Source organism: Salminus brasiliensis, chromosome 1, assembly GCF_030463535.1.
Source record: "Salminus brasiliensis chromosome 1, fSalBra1.hap2, whole genome shotgun sequence".
Taxonomy (NCBI): domain Eukaryota; kingdom Metazoa; phylum Chordata; class Actinopteri; order Characiformes; family Bryconidae; genus Salminus; species Salminus brasiliensis.
In genome coordinates, this window is record NC_132878.1 from 74,374,059 (window position 1) to 74,392,262 (window position 18,204).

Consider the following 18,204-nt stretch of genomic DNA (forward strand, 5'->3'; position numbering starts at 1 on the left):
AAGACCAGGGCTTCTTTACTTCCTGTAAGTGATCTTGATTGACTACAGCTGATAGCTTCACTGTGCCCGCACATGGTTTGTTTCACAACACTTTGTGGTGATTGACCAACACAGAGTACAGCCAGAAAGACCAAGGAGCTCAGCACAGATCTTAAAAGACTGCCATCAGTTCAAACAGTTATAGTACCACGCTGGAATTCAGTGAGCTCTTTAGAACCACCCATTCTTTCACTAATGCTGCATGGCTAGGTGCTTCATATTATACACGTGAATTCAATAATTCAACACAATAATAAAACACAAGGTGTGTCCATATAGTGTAGCTTTTAGAGGCATGTATGTCTACATGCATGTCTAATGTATGTATTGTATGTTGTATTAAGGCATGTGCATGTAATCTGTGTTGGTGTATGTTTATGGATAAGATTGCATTCCAGTGTATTAGTATTAGAGTACTAACACTACAGTCATAATGCTATAACACTTGTTAATAATATGTGTTATAATACTTTCTATAATATATATAATATATATACACCAGTAGGCAATGTATGAGTGTATGAGGAAGCCTATAATGAGCATCTCCACTTTACACTCTAGGAGAAATGGACCCAGTCTGTCAGATGGCATTGATTTCTGTCGTTTCTATCCAAATAGTGAGTTCCCTACCAGGCAGAGAATTAGAGCCATGGAACAGCCTAATTTAGCCCTTTCATGCTTTTATTAGCTGTTAATGTCTTCCATGCTGAAAGCTAGTGCTTTCGCTTTAATCAAATTTTTCACCCCAATTATGTGGTCAAGCTCAATCGTCAGACTACTACTTATTTATGATAAGGCAATGATGAATCAACTTCATATTCCAAAGACATTAAGACTGTTGTCTCTTGTGCAATATCTGAGGGTAGCGTTCGGCCCTATTTGGATAAATAACGCAGGCTTTCCAGGCGGCGCACATTGTTCAAAGTAACTCTCTCTTTCCAACGTAATGTTCCACATGACTTATTTCTGATCATCCTGCTTAGACTGTTGCCACATCCTTAGTCCCACAACATGCAGCTCCAATTCCGACAAGAGATGAGTTGTTAACACTTTCATTATTTGAGGAGACAGTGGTCCGGATCCAATAAAGCCTGCATATGTTCTAAATGGCTGGATTGCGTGCGTTGGTACTCTACCCACACAGGGAGCGCATTTGCTTTTTTCTGATCAAAGACTGTTTATAATAGATTAGATCTGCCCCTTTTTTACTCCCTCGCTTACTTTCTCCTGCTCTGTTCTTTTTGGAGTTCACTAAAGTGGTTGTCTCTTGTTTAATCAGGATCGAGACTCTGCTTCATCAATAGACAGAGACCAGAGTTAGCCTCATGCCACCCAGTGTAGTCAAGACATTCCACATCATTTACATTCAACGTCAATAAAATTATATAGATATGGTTTGGCATAATTAAGAGTAATCAATAAATAGAGAAAAGTAATGAGTTTTAGCTATGCTCATAACCCTTCCCCAAAACTTAATCTAATAAAATGACCTAGCTGGCTAACTAACTAAACTAACTAATTTTAGCTACATTTTTAACTATTGTTTTAGATCTTTCATGCATATCTTTATCTTGTGAGTGGCTGCAGTAGTTAGCTCACAGGAAACAGCTTAAAAACAGCTAACTTTGTTACCTGATGTTTGTTACATTTAAGTGTTGACTTGTCTGAAGCAAAAAGTTTGCCAAACAGACCGTTAAGAAGGCATTAAGAAGGCATATAACTATCACTGGGGTTATAATGCTCTGTCAGATGTGAGTAAATATTCACATACATGTTAACAACTCGAAATAAAGCAAAATAGGTATAGTTGTGTTCATGTGTGGTCACTGGTGGTGTCATGTGTAATAAACTACAGCAGATAGCTTTGTACAATGGATTGGACATTTCCTGCTTTCAAATGTGCGTTTTGTTTTTTCTTTGAATTTGAGAAATATTTTTCATAATAATTTCATTGCATTTTATTTTAACTGCCCTAGTATGTTCTATGTAAGCTAACATCCAAGGTACATTGGTTACCTTGAATAAAGGGTAAGTGGACAGCTAAAGTAGCCAGTGAAGTTTGGAAATATGAGCATTCGACCTTAATCTGTAAGGCAAAGTAACTTTTTACAGTAGATTTTAAAACTCTGCATTTGCTCTTACTCAATTGATCTTTATAATTATTCAAGTTCAACAGCAGAGCAGTAGGACAGTCACCTTCTATACTCAACCTAATATGATATAATACACACCAGTGAAAGATTCACCATTTTTATAACATGAATTAATAACAAAATAATTAATTATATTAAGGCATATTAAAACTTATAAACCATGACACTATAATTTAGCAGAGGTGTAAAAAGTAGTGCAACACAGACACACTCCTGAAAACTGTGATCTTGGACGTTCCTAGCAAGATATGTTACACTGTACATTTTCCAACTGTTAAAAATTAAATTTACACTCAGTAATATGATGCTTGGATGAGCTCGGACTGTTTATTGGGTATCTCTTGGACTGGTCCGCTTTGGTGAAGATATTTGTAGCTGTGCTGTGTAAAAAGAGGATGAAATCATGTTGATCTATTCTCTCCTGCTTGCATTTATACAGAGTTTACAGTTGTAATTTCATTAAAATCCTAGATGGGCTGTTAACATAAACCCCATTTGATGAATAGAAGTGGAATAAGTCCAGTCAGAAGTGGTTACTCAAAGGAGAAAATCTGGAGGGTGGTAGTGCTGTTGGCAATGTTTTAATCACTGCTTAAATAAGCTCTGCTTGGCCCATTACAGTGCATAAAACAATGTAAGATGGATGTAGTAGGTTCCAGAGTTGACCCCGATGCCCTTAGTCATCACTAATGATCATAAATTCAGCAGCACCACAGCAGAGACAGAAAAACAAAACTTGAGCCCCACATATTTCTCCTTAATTTCCTGATATAACAACCTTGTTGTTAGATATATTTTTAAATATGTAAGTCACTCTGTTTCATAACTTTCATTTAAAAGAAAAAAAAAGCTTACTGATCAGAGCAGTGCTCTGATATATATAATCCATCTGAGATATAATCCGTCCACAGTCAACCCACAGGTCATTGTGCTGTGGGTGTTATGTAGCCATGAAAAACACAGCACTGCTCATAACCTGTAGATTCTACACATTGCTAATGAAAAAGCATTTTCACCCTGGCTGGTGTAAATGTGCATGTGGCAGGTTAAAGCAGGTGTCTTTCCAGGACATTAACTTCAACATGTTTATACAATATTAAGCAATCCAGGTACTGGGTGATAACTGCAAATAATATTAGGCTTCTTAAAGAGAGGATTTGAATTGTTAAAATGAACATGGTTAAAAGTATTTCATTACAAATGATCATATATTACAAATAAATCATATAATCATGCCCCAACTCTACACAAATCATCTTTGGGCTAATGAGTTCTCATTGGAAGCTTGTATATACCAGGTGGTTAACTAGCAAATACAACTGCTCTTAGTTCAGTTGCTCATCAGAAGATCTGCCCATTAAGCATAGAGATCTGTAGAAAACCCCAAAACGACAGCATCAAGTCATCCACAAACACCAGCAACAATAGAAATATCCAGCGACATAGATTAATATGGGTAAGCTAAGTAATAGAGTATAATAACAAAGAACTCATTTTATTTGACATATTTACATACACAAACGGCCATGGTATACGTTACATTACATAAACTGGTGTATCATCTAGAATCCAGAGTCTCTTAATTTTAAATAGCACTCCTGCCCGCTGTCCTGCTCGGGGGCCTAGCATTGATTCATCCTCTTCTCACTGCCATGTTTGGAACATTTACCATTTTACCATTTACCATTTTATTTTTCTTATCTTTCTCAACTTGAGTATTATGGGTTCCTCTTTTTAGTCTTGGTTCTTCTCAAGGTTCTGTTTTCTTGCCACTAGCTTGTTTTAAAATGGCTTGGACCTGGATCTCTGACATTTGTTGTAAAAAGTGCTATAGAAATCAAATTGAATTAAATTGAATTAGCATTGTATACATGGAATCTACATGGAAGTGCTACAAAACCCAGTTTCCCAGTTTCTGACACCACTCAAACACACCATAAGAGGCTTTTGGGAAACTCAGCCCAGATCAGATCCACTTAAGAGTCTAAACATCTAAGTTTCAATGTCATACATTAGATTATTGACCTTGAAATATAGCAGAATCTCACATACTTTATTTACACATCTTAGTTTTGGATGCAATAATCTCTGTGTGTAAAAACAATGAGGAACAACCCTGACATAAGGATTAAGAAATTGTCAGTAATCCAAGAGAAATACTTGGAAACACAGTTTTTAAGTAAATTTGAGTGTTCTGTTGAAGAAGTGGTGAAGGAGTCACTCCTGAGTGTATCCTGTTTACTGGCATGTGTGTGTAGCCTCAACGTGGGCCGGATATAAACAAGATCATGTGAGCTATCGAAGGACGGGAAAACACAGCTCCCTCGCAGCTTGTGTCAAACAGTATCAGAAACCACTGAAGCGAGTCCATTAGCTTTACGGATTGCTAAATACCAGGCCCATGGCACTGGGCTAACTGCTGTACATAAGACTCTGTTGCTACCTACATTAGCATCATAATGTTTGAACGTGTCTGCAAACATGTCTCGGCCGAATTGTGTACATTTCTGACATGATTTGAAAGCACCTGCTACATAGGGACTTCATACATAAGCTTTGAATAACATACTTAAAAAGCACTATGTCCGTATTTATAAACATGCTGTGTAAATATTTACAAGCTGAATTAAAATGGTTTATGTTGTATTGACATAAGGGACCGAAGTGTCTGGCCTGCCTTATACATTCCATTACTTGGAATTAATGCTTGCTAACAGTGTTATGTATTTAATATGTTAATATGTTGACGAAGGTTTATGAAATCGTGCTTACACCTCCCACTTCGTACGCATCACACATGTGCGGCAGTAAACGAGGGTCATATTTTTGAGAACAGAGTCCTTGCGTAGATGGGAACTGAAAAAAGAGAGCGCATCCAATTACATAAAACACCCCGAGAGTAGCCCAGATGTTCCTCCAGAAAACTGGCAGAGTGAGAGAGACGGGACGGGGCAGACAAAAACATCTGAACACCTACCAAAGCAAACAAATATATTTCTGAAATGCAGTGGACCTCTCCACACATGGCCTATTAAGTGTGTTTTGAACGTGGTCAAAGGAAGCAGCCTCTCGTACAATTTACACAGTCTGTAAATACTTCTCCCCTCCACTATTAAAAGCTCTCTGTGACAAACATCAGGAAATTATCCTCTCGCATCGCTAAACTAAAATATGTGAGAGATTAGACAAACTCCAGGCATGTCAGCAACGTTCTTGTATCACCACATACTCAGCATTAGCAGATGTGAGTGATTATAACAGCTCATTGTGGTCACCTTGATCAGTCCTTATTCATACTTCAGCAGTTAATGTTGCTTTAATGTGCTCTTTAACTCAAAGAAACCTTAGTGTGCAGCATCTACTCAGCATCCACTCTATTATAATCCCCTACCCTGTACTTTGACTCACTGGCCACTTTATTAGAAACCCGTACCTTGTGCTTCCACTCACTGGCCACTTCATTAGAAACATCTATCTTGTACTTCCACTAACTGGTCACTTTATTAGAAACCCGTACCTGGTGCTTCCACTCACTGGCCACTTTATTAGAAACCCCTACCTTGTACTTTCACTCACTGGTCACTTTATTAGAAACCCGTACCTGGTGCTTCCACTCACTGGCCACTTTATTAGAAACATCTATCTTGTGCTTCCACTCACTGGTCACTTTATTAGAAACCTGTACCTGGTGCTTCCACTCACTGGTCACTTTATTAGCAACCCCTACCTTGTGCTTCCACTCACTGGCCACTTTATTAGAAACCTCTACCTTGTACTTCCACTCACTGGCCTCTTTATTAGAAACCCCTACCTTGTTCTTCCACTCACTGGCCTCTTTATTAGAAACCCCTACCTTGTACTTCAACGCACTGGCCACTTTATTAGCAACCCCTACCTTGTACTTCCACTCACTGCCCTTTATATTAGAAACCCGTACCTGGTGCTTTCACTCACTGGTCACTTTATTAGCAACCCCTACCTTGTACTTCCACTCACTGCCCTTTTTATTAGAAACCTCTACCTGGTGTTTCCCTTACTGGCCAATTATACTCAACATACTCCAAAGTATGGTTGTCTTTGTCTTTGACATCCACATACATTACACATCCACCATATTGGCAAACAGTTACAGACTGTATTAAGCAAATTACTTCAGTATTTACTTACATATCTGTGTGATTAATAGATATATGTTTTAGGGCAGATGAGGTGAGTTAAGCAAAGCAATGCTGATTCTCAAGACTGCAGGTTGAGAACCACTCTATTACACTCACATGAAGACACTATGACTGTCTTATTTCCCACTTCTCATCCATCTTTCTTTCTTTCTTTCTTTCCATCTTTACAGAGGTGGAAAAGGACCTGGCCAAGCTGGCTGAGCAGGGTAAATTAAGCAGGAGTCCGAACAGCCCCCACAACCGTCCACTGCTGTCCACTAACCTGCACACCTCCAGCAGCACTCTACCGGTGCCTGGCCTCAGCTCCAGGCCGCAGTCGCCCAGCAAAACAGCTGGCCTTCCACTCCTCAGCACCAAGCCCACTTCGCTAACCATGAGCCGCTCGCAGTCTCCTAGCAACCCCAGCAGCCGGGCCCAGACCCCCGGCAGCCGGGCCCAGACCCCCAGCAGGCCGCTAACCCCCAACAGCCTGATGATGAGGTCTCTACCCACTAGCAGCCATGGCAACACAGAGCGTGTGTACGGGCGCTCCAGGAGCAGACCCGTAACCCCTACTGGACAGAAATATACTCGACCTCTGCTGACCCCTCCTGGCCTCAGCAGCACGGACAGCTTCAGTTTCACCCTACGCAGCACACTGTCAGAGGTATTACTGTCCTTCATACATACACACACTCACACATTAACTGTTCATTTAATGGCAGCTTTACAGAAGAAGGAAAGAACCTTATTAACTTTCAACGGAAGCCAATGTAAAAAAAATATTCCAAGACATTTTGGAGCATTTCTATTGGTCCATTCATCCTGGAATTGTGATACAATTCTCCACAGGCTGGAGAATGACGGCAAGAACTTTACAGCGACTTTTTGTACCCCTATTTTTACTTGTTTCCAACTTTAGCTTTATAAGCTTAATGCGAAAAAAGCAACATCCTCCCAACATACACTATATTGACAAAAGTATAGGGACACTTGCTTACTCATTGTTTCTTTCCACAATCAAGAGTTTATCATTTTTTAATACCTCTTTTTCATCATCTTTATGCTTTTTGTTGGAGTAACTAGATAAGAGTCTCCACTGGGAAGACTTTCTACTAGATTTTGGCGCATTGCTGTAAGAAATTAGATTGCATTCAGTGACAATAGCGTAAGCGAGGTCAGGATGTTGGATGATCACCACACCACCTCATTCTCAACTCATCCCATAAGTACTGGATGATGGAGCACCATCATTCCAGAAAACACAGTTCCACAGCTCAGCCAAGCTCAGGCTTTATAACTCCTCAAATACTTGTCTGCAGGAACTAGACAAGCTGTGTGTGTGCGCGCATTTGCACATGGAGGCATATAGTGTATCTTGACTGTTCAACAGCGATTAGGTTAACCAAACACTGAAGTTCAGATTGGACTTCTGAATGGTTATGTCACAGATTTCAAAATCAGCATGTTTAAGTTGATAAGGTGGGTCAGTGCTCTTGTATTCCAATGTAGAGCTAGTCCAGAGCTCCAGCAGAGCCTCCTTTTGCAAATGCCAAGTAAGAAGGCAGGCCGTCAGGTGGAGAGCGTTAAAGACTTGGCTGCGGAAACCTCATAAAACTCAGGTCACTGATGTGAAAATCACCGTGCTCGTTGTTATTCTGTTGGCTAGTTTGTAAAAAGTGCTCAGCTAGCTGGAACATGAGCTGCTGTATCCATAAGAGTCTGGGAGAAGATTCAGAGCAGTGGCTATAGAAGTAAAGTTTAGGGAAGATTAGAGTGAAAACAGAAATGTTATTCTTGCATATTCATCTTCATCATTTTATTGCTGGTATTTCTAAACCTCATAACTGCATTTTTCCTGTATTATTTTCTTAAACCATTTTCTTAAAATCCCAGTACCTCTTTACATTGCATGATCATTTCATGATGAATGGACCAACAGAAGTGGTCCAAAAAGAATTTGAATAACAGCATGTTACATTAAGGTACCCAGGGGTTAATATGTGCCAGAACAAGCCTGATCTGACTACCTCACAGTTTGGATCCGGCACCATGTTCACCTGGTAAACACATTCATTAGACAGTCTATAGAGATATATTGAGAAATATCAAAATATTTTAAGAATGTTTAACGCTTAGGAAGCTCATTAGCACACTTATAATCATAAGATCTGACATTATAGGGAAACTTCTCACAGAGCTGCATGAGCTCCTTTTAAACAAACATGGCCCTTTTTTTCTTCCGGACCTCCACCCTCACCCCACTTACCACCAGATCCATCAATATTCACACTGTAAAAAGTGGTTTGTCCGTTCAACCTTAATACAATTACATCATGTGGTGACAAGCAATTGAACCCAAATAAATGTACTGAATTAAATAAAGGTTCATGCAAAGTATTTGAGTTTATGTATTTTATTTAGGTTTGATGAGATGAACCACTTTTTGTAGTGCAGTGTCCCAAGCCCTCATATATAAAATACACTGCTTAGCCATAACATTAGCACCACTGACAGGTCGATTGAAAAACACTGATTCTCTTCATCTACAGTGGCATCTGCCAAGGGGTGGATATATTGGGCAGTTCTTGAAGGTGGCATGTTAAAAGTAGGCAAAAATTAGGCCACTTTGGCAAGAACCAGATTGTTATGTCTAGGTGAACTTGGTCAGAACGTCTTGCAGTAATTAGGCAGGTCTTTTGGTATGTAGTGGTTAGTATCTACAAAAAGTGATCCAAAAAAGGACAACCAGTGAACCAGAGTCATGGGCGTCCCAAGGCTCATTCATGAGACCCAAGGAGGCCCCACCTCACAACTTACAGGACTTCTTCTGCTGCTAACGTCTTGGACTCCACAAGACTCCAGAATGTGTCCTGTGGTATCTGACACCATGTCTCAACAGGTCAGAACTGTTGAATAAATTGAATGTTTCAGTGGTTCTTCGCCTAGTTGAATAGTTCTTGTCTATGGGGTGAACTTCTTATATATGTATATATATATATGTATATATGAGAACCTTTAAAAATGCTCCTAAATAGCACCAGAAGAGTTCCATTACTGCTAAGAATTAAACAGTCTGCTCTGACTGTATGTTTAAGTTACAGTTCTGAAGATACCATTCTTGCTTTCCACATTGAGGATATCTTGCATTACTTCTCTTTAGAGACTCCTTCACAGCAGCTCTGTGAAATCTGAAGCTCTTTATTGAGCACTTTATCCTTTGCTAGCAGCAATTTTAATGTTTTGCTACATTTTTTTAAACTCCCCCTAATGGCTTCCATCGTTAGTGGCTGTTATGAGAAACATCAGACCGTTGAACATTTTTTGATGTAAGCCACCTGGTCTCACTGTTGCTGAAGTAAAAATGGTTTCAGCTAGAACGGGACAGAATTATCCACTGGTGGGCTTCAGAAATCGGATGTGTATAGACCCAAGAGAACGGCAGACAATTTGTCCTTCTTTTCTGCTTTCCTGTAATTTAGGCCTGAAATGCATCAAAAGATGCATGACTGCTTCCTCTGCCCGGTAGGTCCCGAACCTCCATCACCTTACAGCGCTGAAAAACGAGAATGCATAAAAGCTCCTTAGAAGCAAATGTGGGGCAATTTATTTATTAGCAGTTGGCCCAGAGGATTCGACTCCGAGGTGCACTTAACTCAAAAGAAAATAAAAACATCTGTAGAAGTAATGAGCCCGACATGCTCACTCGCCAGCGCTCTACATCTTTGGTTTGGAACTTTGGAGAACGCCAAAGATGAAGATGGTGCTGTAATGTGCACTTTTGATCGATCGCCCTTTTCCACAGGCCTGCTCACCTTCCCCTGCTGAATCATTGGTCTAATTCAGCACTGGAGAAGTAGAGCGTTAGCTATTTTTAGGGCTTGTGTGTCTTCATGTTTTGTTTAATGTACAAATTGTCTTTAAAAGAAGGTGCAGCCACAGCAACGAGCGGCCACAGCAAAGATTAATTGCATAACTTTCTTTTTCCATAAGCATAGCACTTATGTCACAGCAGTGCCACAGCAATTATTATGAACATAAATTTAAGCAGTACTGTTTCCGTTATTTCGTCTCACTGTCTGTATAGGGCCAGTATGTCATTTTACAGTTTTACTCATGGTTTGTGTGTGGGCAGGATATAACCACTGACTGTGGGTGTATGTGAAGTGGCAGGCCAAAGTTTGGGCGCCCTGGGTCTAATGACACAGTCTGTTGATTTTCGAAGCTAAAATAAGGGAACACATCCTCTACAAGAACCATCTTAATATTTGTCCTTTTCTGCACAAACCTAAATTAATATGTTGGCAAAAATACTTATCATAAAATAGTTTTTACAATATGTTAAATTATATACAGTATAAACATGTACGAATAAACAGGTGATTTGACAAGGGGAGCCATTCACTGATGAAGTAAAAATTGTTGATTATCTCATAACAGGGACAAATGTAAAGGTCTGGGATGTGGCATCTGTTAAGGTGGGGTAATGTCATTATTACCAGGTCATTCAAGTCTGTGGCAAATCTCAGTCAAATCCAGAAGGCAAACCAAAGGATCCAGAGGTGCAACTATGCTGTCGGCTTTAGGCAAGTCATTGTGTAGTGTAGCCTATAGCCTATATATATATGTGTTATGAGCCTGCATTTCAGGCTCAAATTTCATTATCACCATTACAACCAAGTGGAGTATTATTATCATGTTTTATCACCATGATGTTAACTCGAGCAGCCACTTACATCTCAGTCATATATGCCCAGATTTCTTATCCCATTCGAATATTCATAAATTATACAGACATCCTGTGGAACAATTACATTACTCCCATGTAAAACGAATCCTGTATGAAAAGGTCTATAGACAGTAACTGTACAGTTGTTTTACTTTGTTGATGTGTTGGATGTGGGGGAAAAAACTGCAGACTTGAAGACCTGAGTGATTCTGATGAGGGCCAGAGTGTTATGTCCAGATAACTATGTTGGACCATCTCCCAACTGGCAAGGCTAATGGTCTATGGTAGCACAAATCTCAGAAATGTTTACTGATCGTTACGGGAGGAATCTGCTGCATATGGGCCTGCGAGGCCATGGACCAATCACAGTGCCCATGCTTAACCCTGTTCACAGTCAAACACACCTACTACTGACAAGTAAACAATGACAGGAGGAGGTCTTTCTGATGAGAGCTGTTTCTTGTACATCTCACTGACAGTCTGGTAGATGTGCACAACTTACCTGTGGAGCAAGAAGTCAGCTTTGCAGCTGCTCTACCTCACAAGTTACAGAACTTTAAGGCTACGTTCACACAGCAGGCAAATCAGAAAGCAGGCCCAAATCAGATGTTTGTTCGTGACACAGATGTGCTTATCTGTGTTGCAGTGTGAACAGCAAAAAAGTTGGACTTTTCCGTTCCAATTTGGGCCACTTTCATGTGTGGTATTGAAATCTGATACATATCCAATGCGTAACACGACTCCGTCTGAACAGCCATATCAGAATGTAACAAACCACAGGTATCCGGTAACAAACCTCAAATATTTGTAGGTGATCTCAGCTGTTCAGATGAAGGTTGGATATGGGTCAGATATGGTGATGAAATCAGATTTAAGCCACTTTTTATGCTGTGTGACCATAACCCAAAGGATCTGATAAAACGTTTTGCTGCCAGTTACCACAGAATACCTTCAGAGGTCTCGTAGTGGGAGCTGTTAGTGGGGGGCATGTGAAGAGACAATGCGTGTGTGTGTATGTTGTATGTTGAATAAAAGAATATAGGAACTAGGGAAGTGGACCTACTAATAAGCCAAATGTAATATGTGTGTGTGTGTGTGTTTGTGTGTGTGTGTGTAGGAAGAGTTCTACCAGCAGCTGCAGGCAGTCAGGCAGCCATGGCTCATCCCTAGTGACACGGACAGTGACTGCCTGGAGCCTCCAGAGCAGGACAAGTGTGAGTACAATACAGCTCCACCAACACAGTTTATACTATAGTTCTACTGTAAACCTTATTCATCACTAACGAGAGCTCTAGCTCTCTTTATTTTGCTCTACAACTCCCACCCTATCGCTCGCTTTTTTCCTCGCTGTTTAATTCTATCTTGCTCTCTGTCTCGCTCTCCCAACTCTCTCTTGCTTTTTCTGCCACTAGCTGAATCCTTAACTGTACCCTATTCACCCTTCATCCACTACGTGTGAAAATCCAGGTAGTGAGTGATTATGGACACTTCATTATGTGTGGGAGCTCATTGCTGTGCGACAGAGTGCATGGCATAGAGGGTTGCCAGATTGCTACAGTGGTTTCCAGCCGACGTGTTTCAAAAGCTACCGAAATGCTACATAAAAAAAATCACTCAAAATCTGCTGATGTTCCGATTTTCAATTACAGTAAACCAAACCAACATGGCCTAATAATACAATGTAAATGTATTCAAACTGTACAGATCAATTATAAAAAAAGGCCTTTAATAGATTTATTTGCATCCTGGCAACACTGGTCCATAAACAGTCTTGTCATTGCTCTTTCTCAGAGAAGCTGCACCTGAATCTTTATTCTAAACAATGTGATGGATTATGGGTATTCCATGTCCGTTTAGTGTACATAGTTTGGACATTATATATTACGGTGCATTGTAGGATTGTGGGAACCCCAAAGTAGTGCATTATATAGTGAATAGGACACAGTTACGGACACAGGGCACAGTTTCTCCCTCTCTCATGCTTTCCTTTCTTTTTTCTGTTTTTCTTGCACACTCTCCTCCTCTCTAGCTTTTACAATCAATCTCTTTCTTTCCCTCTTTCTTTCTCTCCCTCTCACAGTTTGTATCTCTCTCCTTCTCACTTTCTGTCCGTTTTGCACACTCCATTTTCTTTCAGTACTCTCTCTAGACATGTGTGTCACAGACCCTTACAGAACTTAGTGCTTCACTTTAACTCATAAAGACCCTAAGTGACATACACTCAGCATCCTGGATGTGTCACAGGACAGATTGTGAGTGTGTGACCTCATGTACAAAATGGTGGTGTTTTTGATCAGTGCTTGAAACAAAACCAGCTCATTTTAAAAGTGTATTTTTGGCTTGTAAAGGTCTGTTCCAACACATTTAACTTTTTTAACGCTTCAATAAAATCTCATATATTACATTTAACCAGTTCTGACCCCATTAGAAGAAAAGGGAGTCATGGAATTATTGTTGTGACATACGTTACATTGGGATTTTAACCTTTAATGATTTACAGAAGGCATGTGATCGATCACAATAAGAAAAAACACTAATGAGCTGCTCAATTAATTAAACTGATTCAATTTTGAATCAGTGTTTAAACCTGGATCTGGGCTCTTACGGTTTTCATCCTCAGGCTGTTTCTCACTCACGATTCAGAAGAGACTCATTAATATCAATATTTGATCACCCTCCTCTTTATAATAATACAGTTTGTGTGCAGCTGATATAAACTGCCTCCACCACCTCCAGCCTCCAGCTTGCCAGAACTTTTTATAGCTCCTCCGTCTCCATGTCTGCCTGAACACGGGCCGCACCTTGTGTGGCTTGGAGGCCGAGAGGCAGCAGACACTTTGATTGTGTTGATATTGTCTGGCGGATTATGTCTTAGGTTTCACTTCGAGTGGATAGTTTGAAAGATTTAAGCGTGCAGAGAGTCATTTGCTGTCCAAATTATCGTTCGTCATCACTAATAAATATCGCTGGCTTCATTCTTTTCTCTCTGCGCGAAAGCACCGCGGCCTGAGCTGAGCATCCTCCAGGAGCCGTTAGTCTTTTAACGATGTTAATATTGGTTTAAATCAAAAGCTGTGCTGAGATCTGGCCCAGGACAAGTGCCTCTAGGTTCGTGCCTTACGTAAGAGTAGATGCGTGTGTGTGTGTGTGTGGATAGTGGGCCATTTCTTAATCTCCATACGTGCTGCGTTTTTTTTGTGTGTGTGGGTTGCTCAATGTTTACAGCAATGCTAGAACAAATGATCCTCAAACTTCTTGTTCAGAGCCAAGGCTGAGCAGCCCCCCTCCATCCAACCCCCTAGATTTCACTTCATTATTCATTATTAAATATCACGACAGCATCTTGTTTACCTCGACTGACCCGTCTTTTCCACTAAAATGTGGAAACCTTCTCAAATCAATGTTGAGCCATTTCACCCAGTAAACAAATGGTCCAGATCTGCTTCTTGATCGACGTGCTGGGACAGCACTTAGGCCAACTTTTAATAGAAGTCATGGGGCAAAAAAAAAATCCAATTCAAACAAAACACTGTGCGCGCAACGCACGCCTTGCAATCTAATGAAACATAACCGCACATGACAGTCGGTCCAAGGGACCAACTTTTGCTCTGCCAGCAGTCAAATCTCACAGCAATGAGCAAGTATATTTTCCTAATGGCCTCTAGAGTCCAGACAACTGGTGCAATCCTTCCAGTGCAGTGTTTTAAAGGGACACGAGCCATGTGTTACAAAGCCGTGTTGGCTGGCACTGCCAACCCCCGAGAGGATGTATACAGCCTGGCAAAAGTTTGGGGACACCTAGCTTTTCTAAATGCTTTGGGCATTTCAGAGATCTAATGCCCACAAACAGGTTAAGGCTTCTAATCCTCATTCATATAAATGTGTTTAAAACACTTTTGGACCAAAGGCGTTTTGGTCTGCGCTTTCACCAATACTTTGGAAAATGATTTAGATAAAACCTGCTCTTTATACTGACCAAGATGAGGTAGGTAAAGTAGGTAAAGCATACAGTGAAAACACAAAGGATGAAGAACAATCATAACCATTCTACAGCAGTGGTCTCCAACCCTGCTACTGGAGAGCTTCCTTTGGATGCAACCTTTATCTATCTCAACTGATCCAACTTATTGTTGCTTTCAGAGGTCTTTGATTGGCTGAATGTGGCGTGTTAGATTTGGGCTGTGGTTGAAACCTTTAGAATAGTAGTTCTCCTAGAAGAGGGTTGAAGACCACTGTTCTAAAGACTTCCACAATGGGGTAGCAACCATCAAACCCTGGGAGATGAAAAAGCCTTTGTTTTAGTTATTTTACTTTTCAGAACACTGCTAGAAATGAGACATTGTAGCACACACCTCAGATTACATCAAATTACCTACATTAAGGGAGAAAAGTCACTCATTTTTTGTTGTCACGTAATTAAGCTACCGTTACCATGGTGGCAATTTCCTCACTGTCATTTCCAACCTGCCAAGTTTCCACTGGCTACAACGACATCCTTTCAGAAGCGTGGCATTTTATACCCCCCCCCCCCCCCCCCCCCCCCAAATTAGCTAACACCAAGTCCCCCTTAAAACCCCACCAAGCTAAGTTCTCCCCCTATCACAATATACCTCTGCCGTTAAGCCAAATGGCAAACACACCCTTTTAAACCACTTAAATGTCACAGCTAAACACACCTGGAGGAGAGCACTTAAATAAACCAACACTGTAGTATCACACTTAGTGATGGATAGCTGGGGGGGGGGTAATTGATCCTGATAAGGCCATTGCTTAAACAGTTGCAGCACTCAGAAGACTGTTAGTCATTTTAAACATTGGGTAAAATTGTGACTAGGAACTGACTCTACACAAAGAATTCATAAACAAACAAGAAAATCAATAATACATAGTTATTATACATAGTCATATCAGAATATTATGACACTAGCCAGATATGGTGGCATCTCATAAACCGCAAACTTTGTGTAGTGAAGGTGTACAGAGAATGGTCTTCTCACACATTGAGTGCCTCCAAACAGCATAACAGTGGTGCCCCACGGGCCATTGATGCCAGAGGGGAACAACGACTTCGCAACGAGTACAGAGCAATGGATGTGCCATTGTGGAACTGTTAACCTCTATAATGAGCACCCTCCATCACCTCATACAGTCCTTCACACAACATCTCAGCAGGGTCATCCAAACCAAGCGTGGTTATTCACATTATTAGGTAGGTGGTCATCATATTCTGATATGACTGTATATAATCCTGCAGTTTGTGAGCTATCCAAAGAACTATTGGATTCCTCTATTAGCACAGTGTAACACAGCACTTTACAACATGGTGCGGATTGAGTGTGTGAGTGAAAATACTTCTTTTTGGCTTTTTCTCCAACTTAATACAAATGGCTTTGAGGTCTTAGACTTGTGGACCCCACTGTATATACATACAGCACCCTATTTTGCAACTTCATAAGCCATCAGTCATTAATCTCTTGCTCTGTATATGCCCATAGGTAATCCAAGCGCAGTGAGGGACGCCAATAAGAGATCAGTGTTTTCAGGTGAGAGGTCCTTTTTTCTTTTTCCACAAATCTTTTTTCTACAAATTCCTACATTTGCCTGACATGTGATGGAACTGCATGAAAAGTGACAAGCCCATTATAGGATTGACTCTGTGTTCAGTGTAATAGTCCCTGGCTGTCCGTCACCGACCTCATCTTGGAGAAAACACTTTAACGCTTTGCTCTGAATTAGGCATGAGTGAGTCAGACGCCTTTGCCTGGGTTTATAGAGCTGCCTGTTATTACCACCGGTTTTAGATACAGCTCAGCCAGTCGGTCTATGGCACTGCAGGCTTTAGCGTGGTGCCATGTTGTGGAAAGAAGCCGTTTGATGCCCGTTTCCATTGACTCAGGCCGGTGCCGCTATAGAACGCGGCGGTGCGGGAAAGCGTCTGGGCGGCCTGTCTGCGGGCAGCTGAGGTTTCACTGCACTAGATGGCGGGCTGTGACCTCATCTACATAAACACACACACATGCACACACACAGAGGCACAGGCAGACAGAGTCACACATGCTATAAAATCCTGCGTTGGATGGATATTTCATACACCAGCTCATTTTTCCACTTTCATGTTTATCTTTGACATGTTCAAATATTAAAGGGTGTTTTCACGGTAATTACCGCCGCCATTATTCTTATTAGTGGTGGAACTTGTCTGAGGGCTGTCTCCAAGCAACTGATGTTTTTTTTTGCCTTTTTTCTTCTGCTTCTTTTTTAACAGGCTTATAATGACCGACGACGGCCGAAGATGTAGACCCAATCAAACACTTATGCAATCTCACGGGGCATTTTGAATATTGTGAATAAACCAGAGAGACACTTATTTTTATAATTCCAATAAAAAAAGAAAGATTGTGTACTTTTTTTCCACAGAGGAAAATATTTCTTAAACCCTGGCACATTTGTATGCTATAAGTACAAATACTTGAAAATAGCGAATGTAAAATGTTGGTGAGAATGCGTTTGATTTGCCTTTTTAGCATGCTTCCCATTGCAGATTAATGGAGAGAAAAAAAACAATCACATGGCCTTGCATTAATGGACACGTTATGTTTATGATTTCCTGTGCCAAATGGTTGGTAATGGAAAAAAAAAAGCTATTTTGATAAATGTTTCAATAACAGAAATGGTAGTCTTGAAGGCATTAAATGGATTCATGAATGTTACACTGTTGTCTTTAGTGAAGACTTTAGAAGCATCCTTACTGCATATCACTGCCCTGGATGACTTCAACACAGCACTCTTCTCTTTCCTACAGAAATGTATGACAAAATAAATGTCTAGGATTCTACAGAATTGTAAAGATTTATTTGATTTTTATACCCACAAAATATACATTACATACAAATATATATATCTAGAGCCTGCTGCAACTTATTGTATGATGCAAATTAAATTGATTTATACACTTCAGTGTCCAGTATATCGTTTTTGTTTTCCTGCACCTTTCCATCTGTCCCAGAGTAGTGCTTCTGTAAATCTATTTCATGTGTAACGTCATTCAGCTCTCTGAAATATTAGAGCACAGTGGCAGATTCCAGCTATTTTGTTCTGGGCAAGAAATTGAGTGGAAAAGATTCTC

The 18,204-nt window shown here is 40.5% G+C and overlaps 1 protein-coding gene across 1 annotated transcript in view; it reads left to right on the forward strand.

The window, feature by feature from the left end:
• Window positions 1–17,661, forward strand: part of c1h8orf34 (chromosome 1 C8orf34 homolog) — a 131,055-nt gene extending 113,394 nt beyond the window's left edge. The window contains exons 12-15 of the mRNA XM_072657527.1: window positions 6,541–7,016; window positions 12,196–12,292; window positions 16,574–16,621; window positions 17,344–17,661. Coding sequence (XP_072513628.1) covers window positions 6,541–7,016; window positions 12,196–12,292; window positions 16,574–16,621; window positions 17,344–17,351 — 629 coding nt within the window. The 3' untranslated portion in view covers window positions 17,352–17,661. The remainder of the gene's footprint in view (window positions 1–6,540; window positions 7,017–12,195; window positions 12,293–16,573; window positions 16,622–17,343) is intronic.
• The last annotated feature ends 543 nt before the right edge of the window (window positions 17,662–18,204 follow it).